Raw genomic sequence first — 9995 nt, 5'->3', positions numbered from 1 at the left:
TTTTCGATTCAAGCTTTAACTACAAACTTCACATATTTTGGTGTTATCGCGAACGCCAGTGTGTGTTCTATAAATCAGTACAGAAAAAATCAGTACTGAAACAGTACTGAAACAGAACTGACGACATCAGTACTGATTTCATAGAAAGTATAACATTATAAGTATTTAGTCTTTCCTAGCAGTACTGATATGTACGAGGGTAGAATGCACCAAAAAAACCATGGGTAAATTCTTGGTAGTGTAGTATGTCCTCGCAAATCGCATTAATGCCCTTACACTCCATCGCAACTCAATTAAACACCGTCTATATCAACATAAATACTATGATTAAAATCTTAAATATGATTTTATTGATCACAAAACACATGCAATATAAAACTGTATAAATCTATAAAACAAATACTAGTAGTCTTGAAAAAAAATGTAACATGATCTGCTTAGTACTAATTCTTAGTAGGTTATTTTTACTGGTACATGTAAGTCAATACTTGCTATTGACCATTGTAGACAAGTGGCATCAAAACAAGTCTGATAACACTAATATTCAACATTATATTATATAAAAAAAAAATATTTGAGGTAAAATTGCATATACCCCACCATCCATTTCAGATGGGAGTGACTTGGTATCAAAGATAACCGTTGATGATTGAAGTTTTTAACGACCTTGACTGACTAAACAGCCCTCGCATGGTCAACTAAGATAACCGTAACTTATCAATATTTTATATCCATGATAAATATAAAAAGACAAGAACAATAGTAATGTGTAGTCACTTGAAAATTGTTCATCCATGTCAGTAAAGATCGATTTCAATATCATTTCGGAAATCCGCGAAATATAACCAGAATAAGGCACACGTGATACTCTTCTGGAAACATAGATCGATGTCCATGTCATTTCGAACATCCTCGGAATAAAACCAGAATCAATCAAATGTAACACTCTTCTGAAACCATTGTCATACGATAAATGAATGTGATGACCTTTGCGTCCTACTTGCTTTCAACATATCATGAATTCGGATTATTTACATGTTCACTTGTTGTTGTCTGAATGGGACTGGCCTCCTCTTTGATAAATGATAAATTAACTCTGCCATGAATAACGTCTTCGTATGAAGGAGGCAAATCTTCGTATTTAGGTAAAGAGTTCGTTCCAGATATAATAGCAATGCCATTGTGTTGTCCCATGTTATCCAGCTCTGTTTCTTGACCGGTTGTTTCTTGACCTATAAGTAATTCATTATGTATGTGTAAATATGAAGAAAAAAAATGACACACGACAATGTCTCGACTGCAGCAAAATTTGATTTTGATTTTGATTCTTTAAGTGAGATCAGCTGACTAATCAAATGTATCTGTCAGGAAACTAAGAGCATTTTCTGAATAAAATAAATTCCTATACAAAATATTTCCGTTCTTCGAAGGTATTTTTTTAAATAGACCAATCTTACGTTGAACAAAAAACAATCAATGATGCATACCACATATTAGCTTTGCATAGCATATATTATACAGATTAAAACTTACTTGAATTTTGACCTCGTCGATATTGGCGAATGTTTGGTATTATACACAGTTTGATAACGCATATACAACATCCAAGGAAAACAGTTGTGCTAATTATAACACCAAATGCTATCCCAAATATTTGTCCTGTCGAACTGGAAATAAAATAGATTATTATTCTCAAAGAATTAAAACAGTTTACGAAAAAAGATATTATTTTACAAGAATAATCATAAATTTTTGATAATTGGGATTTCAAAGAAAGATTGCAGTATATTCCAGTGTCTAATGTGTAAGATAAATGAAAGTAACACTAGTACTAAACTAGTAAATTTTGTGTTTCCCAATTTGTTCGAGTTTTGTCTAGTTTCTTTTTTTTTTTTTTTTTTAGCGTTCCGGTCTTTTGTTTGGTGTGTCGATAAGAATTACTTCAAACAAGTTATTATAACTCATGAACATAGAGATTAATAATTGATGATACCGGAGGATAATGTCGGCCGTATAAAAGAAACATTGCTTATTGAGCGTTCAAATGAGGTCAAAGCCATATCAAGTAAGACAAAAGACAATATCATAGTTTGTTCTTATGGTGTACCGTTACAACGCTGTCTCAAGCAACATGTACATGTAGGTGGGTTGATTCCTTCGTACATATTTAACCCCGCCCAATTTGCATTTGCATGTCCAGAACAAGAGCCTGTAGTTCAGTGGTTGCTGTTGGCTCATTTCTGTCACATTAGCTTTTTAGTAAACTTTTTTATACATGTATAGATAAGGCCTTTAGTTTTCTACTTAAATTGCTTCACATTTTTCATGTCGGGCTTTTCTATATCATAGTTAACTACCAGAACACACCCGCGAAATCGCGGGTATTTAGAGCGTGGTCGAAAGTAGGTAAAGTGTTGTAGGAAGAATTTTGTAAAAGATTTTATGACTAGAGAATTTCAGGAAAGGTATCAAAAGTCATAGATAGTTGGGGAAACGGGACAATTGTTCTCCCCCCCTTTTTTCCTCCTTTTTTTCCCCAAAATTCCATTTTTTTTGTTTTTCTATCAATTTCAATATGAACATACATTTAATTTAAGTATATTATGAACATTCATTACTATACATAAAGGGTATTTGCTCTTTACTATCAATTCTCAGTTTACCATGCAATCAATGAATTTTTGTAAAAGATTTTATGACTGGAGAATTTCAGAAAAGGTATCAAAAGTCATAAGGTACTTTGGGACAGGACAATTGTTTTTCTAGCCCGGCTCCTCCTTTTTTCCAATGTTCCCATATTTTTGGTTTTCTATTTATTTTAATAACACAAGAATAATTTTAGCGCTTATCTATATATTATATGTTCATTCATTCCTATAAATAAAGTGTATTGACAATTATCAGTTTACTAATCGATTCACGGCGGTCATTGACATTTTATACAGACCCTCTCTATTTAATAGACTATGTAACTGTCGTGGATAGAAAACTTGAAAATGATAGCAGATAGCAAATACACTTTGTTCGTAGTATATGTATGTTCAATGAATATAGAAAAACGCAAACCGGAAGTCTAGTCTAACTTAAAATTTCGTCCAATGACGGAAACAATATCCGGATTCCTTTTTTCTCGTTTTTCTCCCTCCCAAAATAGCTCAATCTGAATAATCTTAAGAATGGATGACAAATGCGACTATGCACTCTATCTATAGCACACAGAGACAGGATGATTAATTTATCGTGGAAGGAAGAGAAGCGACACAAAATGAGGTCTTCTCGTTTAATAGTATAGAAAACGGAATGAGTTTATCTCATTGTTGGAAGAACGATTGCTAAAAATTGCTTATATTCACTTCATTTTTAGATTGGATGGATAAGTGTCTCATATTTATTTGGCAATCATACGACATCTCCTCATTTTTAATTTATATACTCTTCGCAACCAATCAACTAGGGAGGGAGCAAACCGATATTTTCAACATTTTCAACACGTTGCAGATATCGCAAGATAAAAAAAACGTAGTGAAGTTCAAGACAACAGCAAATAAGGAGATGTGGTAAGATTTCTACTAATGCAGTTATCCATAAGAGTAGTAATGGAGCGGATTTGAGCATTTATGTCACCAACGATGAGAAACCCCCAAAACATATATAGCTTTACAATGCCACAACGAATCTCTCCGACGTCAGTCTACAAAGTCTACCTTGTTTTAAATAAAGAAAAGAACCCGTATTTACATTTGGTTGAAAAAAAGAACTTTCTGGCAATACTTACAATGCATTTTTAAAGTTTTCTGACGAACAACAAAACTGTGAATGATTTTCTTCACAGCATCCGCTTGAACAATAAAGATATATTATCTTATACTGAGATGACGAACTATTCCAAAATAACGTTGTACAGCTTTCTGCAAGAACATAATCTGCAATTGAATGACAAAGTGTGAATGGATAAAAAATTTAAGAAATCAGTTTTTAATAATAAAGTAAAAATTGTGTAAACTCAAACTTAATTTTGACAAAACGCCGCATGTTTGCGCCTGTCCCAAGTCAAGAGCCTCTGGTCTTTGTTAGTTTTGTATTATTTTTATTTTAGTTTCTTGTGTACAATTTGGAGTTTAGTATGGCGTTCATTATCACTGAACTAGTATATATTTGTTAAGGGGCCAGCTGAAGGACGCCTCCGGGTGCGGGAATTTCTCGCTACATTGAAGACCTGTTGATGACCTTCTGCTGTTGTCTTTTCTATGGTCGGGTTGTTGTCTCTTTGACACATTCCCCATTCAATTTTATGTTTAAAAAATATGTCATTTGACAATGCTTTTGTTTGTCTATATTTCAGGTTTGGTATTTGATTGTTTCCTATTTTTACGCAATAAACCAGACTTTTGTTCATTGGGTATCATACCACATCTCTTTATGTTTATATATCTTCATTTTTACGCAATACACCAAGATGTGTCTCATTGACAATCATGCCACATCTCCTTATGTGTATGTATCTTCTATTTTTACGCAATACACCAAGCTTTGTCTCCTTGGTAATCGAACCTGATTATTATTAGAAAAAAAAGGAAACTTATAACAATAAGCCTCGGTCACACCTTAAAGCCTCGGTCACACCTTACCGGATAGCTCGACGGACGCCTAACAGATAACTTTTTTTCAATCCGTTCATGTCCGTTATACGTCCATTCTTATCCGTTAGACGTCCGTCCATATCCGTTGCATGTCCGTTAAGCGTACGTTTTATCCGTCGACGTCCGTTCTGTCCAGTGGAAAATTTTGAGCATGTTCAAAACTTTGAACGGACGTCCAACGGATAAAATGTCCGTTGAACGTCCGTTTGGCGTCCGTTTTGTACGGTACTCATCCGTTTCGTTACCGTTTTGTATCCGTTACGTGTCCGTTATACATCCGTTGGAGGTCTGGAAAATAAATTCACCAACGGACTTCTACCGGACGTTTAACGGATAAAACGGATGTTGAACGGATGAGAAACGGACTTCTACCGGACGTATAACGGATAAAACGGATGATGAACGGATCTGAAACGGATAAATGCCAATTGAAAATTTCGCGAGAGAAATGCCAATTATTGGTATGTCAGATTTCTTAAGGTTCATGAGTTCATAATCGATCTTAGAGTATAGGCACGTCTTCACAATCAAGCATTTCTTATTCAGGCCAGACACTGCCCTTTGGGGGAATTTTGAAGAACAAACCAAAACCAGTTACACAGAAACATTTTGAATATTTATGCGATTTACATGTCTTATTATTGTCGCCTTTGATTTTTCCGTAAATCTTGTTCATCCGTTTTATCCGGTACGCTTCCGTTAGGTGTCCGTTTTATGCGATACTCGTCCGTTGGATGTACGTTCGACATCCGTTCTGTCTGGTACGTTTCCGTTTCTTGTACGTTGCATATCCGGTGTGTGTCCGTTATGCATTCGTTACGCGTCCGTTTTATTTGGTCAGTACATCAACGGACTCCCAACGGATAACAATTTTGTTAACGGACAACTTTTATTTTCATCCGTTAGGTGTCCGTTTGTGCTATCCGGTAAGGTGTGACCGAGGCTATAGATATAAAGAGAGACATATTATACAATAGACCACTTTCGAGTTCATCCGTCACCGGAAAAAACTCGTCAATTATACGCGCTTTTATCACCGTCATTTGTGCGTTTTGGGGCGTCGTCACTTCCCTTCCAATGTTGAGCGAGTGGTTGGAAAACTATAATTCTATATTATACGAATTATTCGGTAAATTGAATTCTCAAAATTGACAATCAACACTGCTGTCATTAGGGAATTGTCAGTAAGTACCTACAGAGCAACCATTATTTCTAGTTTATCCTGCACAAAGACGATCACTAAGACGCTTGATGAACGTAAATAGTGCAGGGATACAGGCGACCCCCTCTATCTGGTAAATGACGTCATAAAGGCGTGCATAATTGACGAGTTTTTGCCGGTGACGGATGAACTCGAAAGTGGTCTATTGTAATGTATGTCTCTAATATAATCAAGTAATCAAAGTTTCATGAAAAAGTGTTTTTAAGTTCATAATTGTCTGAAAACAAGACTTCCCCCTTTTTATGATTATATTAACTCTTCAGATGGATACAAATAGAAATACTACACAAAGTGGACGTGGTCGGATACTTGAACAGTTGTTTGTGGTTCGGTTAACCGTCGTATAACCAATTCCCCTTTTACTCATATTAGGAAATCAAAAAGTAGGAAACGTGGGCTTAAAACTCATCAGAGATATCAAGTTAAATTGTGTACCCTAGTCGTGCGTCTCTCCTACGAAATATTATCACGTCAAAAAAGTTTATAACTAGTTAACTGACTAATTCAAATGAATTACAAATAACTGCGGGCATATTTAGTCTCGCTTTGTAACATGTCGGCGATATTTTCAGATTTTCTCTCTGTTATTTTGACTTATAAGCGAATGTTTTGTTTTCACTCGTTGCTTTGTGGGGTTTTAACATGACCCTCACTTGAAAATAATCCTTTGATGATTCAGAAAATACTTTATATTTAGCTTTTGTGAAATCTGCAAATATTCCCAAAAAACGGGCGAACCAAATTCAAAGTTATAGAATCTAATGAATGTCAAGTCCCAGGATTTACATCTCATTAATAATAATAATACTAATGAATTCGGACTGTGATTTATATAAATTTAATTTATTTAATTTAATTTAAATATTATAAATATTTTGAATAAAGCAGGTTAAGGTAAAACCGATTCAATATAACTATCAATTATGTCGCGATTTTGCGTTGTTATGTTGTACTAATTTTTACAACTTCCGTAAAGGTAAAAAAAATGTCGACTGCATGATTACCTAGATTAAATGATTGAGGGTCTAGTATGATTAATAAAAATAATACACAAATAAAACGAAAATGAAACAATCAAAAAATGACCTGGTCAGCGAATGTCGATCTAGATTTCAAAGGATATAAAAAGGGGGTTAAAATCGGGGTCTGGGAAATAAAGAATAGAGAAGGTTGAGTGATTGTTTAAATCCGGGTCATGAAAGGTTATGTTTACGAAAAATGTTTACATCGTAAATATTACCTAGATTGAAATAACTATAATATATACAATTTTATTAATAATAGGCAAAAAGATAAAAGAAATGGACAAAAAAGAAGAAAAAAAAATGATACACTTACCTGTATAATGATTAATAAACAGAACTAAGTTAAAAGTAACAGGGAAAGGTGGAAAGTCCATGTTGTTACACAAAATTTATGACTCTTTATTTACCTGTTCGATGACGAAAATAATTTAGGCCACACAAAATTAAATCCTAGTTCGTGTTTCTTTTCAATAAGGTTTTAACCATTTTCATTTTGAGAAAAATGGTCAGACAACGAATTTCGATTTCGGGCCAGAGTTTAACTTCAGATTCCCGTCTCATTTTGTGAGACTATATCGAATTACAATTTTTATTTGTATGATATAGTTTGATCCTGCAGTTCGTGATAAAGTTCACTGTAAGGTCCTATTTAAGTTTGAGTGAACATTATAATGTAACCAAAATAATTTATGTATATTGATTAATCATATTAACATTGAGTTAAAATAACAATCTGTATTACCAAAGTCAAAACAACATATATAGGCATACCTGTATATATGTTTATTTCAGTTTTGTTCTGTTATTATACCACTTCTGTCAAGCTGTATATTATGTATATCTGCCTCTTGTAACAGTGTAAACTGTCAGAGTGTACAATAAAATCTTGAAATCTTACAACATATATAATGTATACATAGATAGCAGCAGAAGGTAAGGGACGACAAATATTTAAATTTCCGTGTAGGATTAAAAAAAAAACTTAATTCACATAGTGTTTACACTGACCCCAACGCCCACCATTCTCAACTTAATTTGGGAAAAATTGATTGACCAATATGGATATATGTAAAATCTATTTTGGATTAACAAAACTTGCAGAATAACCCCCCTCCCCCAACTATTTGATTTAAGATATGTTTTTGCCTTCATTGGTCTCTGGATGTCCTCCCTAATGTGGAACATTAACAACATGTTAAATCTAATCTTTTTGTGGACGAAATATTCAAAGTACATAATTCTCCAAGGCTATTATTTTCTTCAATCATTAATTGTAATTATTTATACATAGCATGATTTCTACAATAATATGGTTTAATAAAATAAGATTAAGACCTTGATAAGTGGGACATTTGAAAATGAAATGCATCTCAACTTCAATATATTTTTTACAAAAACTACAGTCTTTTGCTTCATGCAATTGCAGAATAGCGTCCACATTCTATAGCTAAATCCTGATTTACTAAGTCTTATTTTGGTAAAACACGTGATCAATCAAAATAATATAGTCGTACTCATCCATTAAAACAGCCTTCTGAAACAGGTTTAATTTAGTTATTTCGAACCAAACAATTTGGTAAATTGGTCAACACTTTTGTTGTCTCTCTGGCACATTCCCTGTTTCCATTCTCAATTTTAAAATATATAAATAAAGACATAGAAAGGAAATTCTAAACATGATCTGGATGTGCTTCTGTCACCGGGGAAACAAGGGTGACTTTTAGGGTCGTGTAACAAGAGCCTGAATGAATGGCCTCTTGTTACTGAAACTGTGTGATGCACCTGATCACACAACGAACGATAATTGCTCTGAATAGCAATGATAACTCTGACACTGAACTCTGGTGAAAACTAATTTTTGAGACTATGGAACTAGCGATGAATAAACCAATAATTCAGCATGGAATACTAATACTTTTATTACAGATGGACTGTGTTCAGTGTAAAGTTCTGAGTCCAAATCTTGCTTATTCAAATTATAAGCAAGTATTTATACACAATTGAAATGACAAGAATAAACATAACAAATAACAATTAATTTGAGTGATATTGTTCACTGACAAAGATTAAACTATTTTTAGAACTTGAAGAATACATATCAAAGCATGTTGATTTTAAGTCCTGGATTCGAAATGTAAAGAGAAACGAAATTATAAAATATAATGAATTATAAAACGCATTGAATTAAAGTCTAAAATATCAAAATCAAGAATTTTATATTAAAGTCCAAAATAATAACTAAAGCTGTTTTTTCCTTGGTCACACTTCTGTGCGGGAAATTTGATGTCACGAAGCAAATATCTTTAGGTCAAAATTTAATTGGTGTCCTGTGGCAATATGACATTTTTATACTACATGTATGAAGGGTGCAAGTGGGGTGCTCATTTCCCAATACCTCATTTTTTCATGTTGTTGTCCCCCCACACGTTTTCTTCTATTTCCTAGATCACACCGTTGTTTAATCCCTACATGTATATCCCATTATAACGTTATGCACGCTGTTCCTACAACCCCTAGGATTTAAAACATAATCTTCGAAACAAAATAAAAATGTTAGAAAACACGAACCGATATTAAAACAAATTCAATATTATATATCAGGTTTTTATAGCTCTTGATATCGTGTTTTGAGAAATAGGAGTTTTCTGGGAGCTATGTTTCTACAATCATGGATTTTATCAAATGTGGACACACTGAAATATATCACCGACTTGTACATTATTTATTTATAACTGGACAATTTTCAGATCAATATACATTAATTGTATTTAAATTATTCTAATTTTAACAATTTTACATGTAATACAGTTGCAGATCAACGGGTAGGGTTGCAGGAGTTAAACCCCCTTGTTTGACGATCAATGCATTTGAATGGGGACAAATGGTTGGATCCCCCCTTCATCATGAGTTTGGAATCTCCTTTTGAAAATAGATGGATCCGCCCCTGTAATACCTGTAATCACAAATAAAACATCTGACAATAATATACACATAATTTAGACACACCATTTTTATTAGTACAAAAAAAATACATTACCTGACATTGTTTTGTTCATTTTTTAAATATTGGTCTTTTTGTCTATTTTTGATACATGTATACTACCTGTA

The 9995-nt window shown here is 33.4% G+C and overlaps 1 protein-coding gene across 1 annotated transcript; it reads right to left on the bottom strand.

Annotated features, from left to right (window-relative positions):
• Window positions 1-327: 327 nt before the first annotated feature.
• On the bottom strand, window positions 328-7315 carry LOC143080493 (uncharacterized). The gene is made up of 4 exons (XM_076256360.1): window positions 7201-7315; window positions 3776-3923; window positions 1534-1667; window positions 328-1232 (listed from the first exon to the last, which is right to left on the bottom strand). Exons 1-4 carry the CDS (start codon window positions 7259-7261, stop codon window positions 1015-1017), a joined length of 561 nt encoding a protein of 186 aa, XP_076112475.1. The 5' UTR covers window positions 7262-7315; the 3' UTR covers window positions 328-1014.
• Window positions 7316-9995: the final 2680 nt, after the last annotated feature.

The sequence above is a fragment of the Mytilus galloprovincialis genome, chromosome 1 (genome assembly GCF_965363235.1).
Source record: "Mytilus galloprovincialis chromosome 1, xbMytGall1.hap1.1, whole genome shotgun sequence".
NCBI lineage: Eukaryota > Metazoa > Mollusca > Bivalvia > Mytilida > Mytilidae > Mytilus > Mytilus galloprovincialis.
This window is presented reverse-complemented; position numbering and strand designations above follow the sequence as displayed.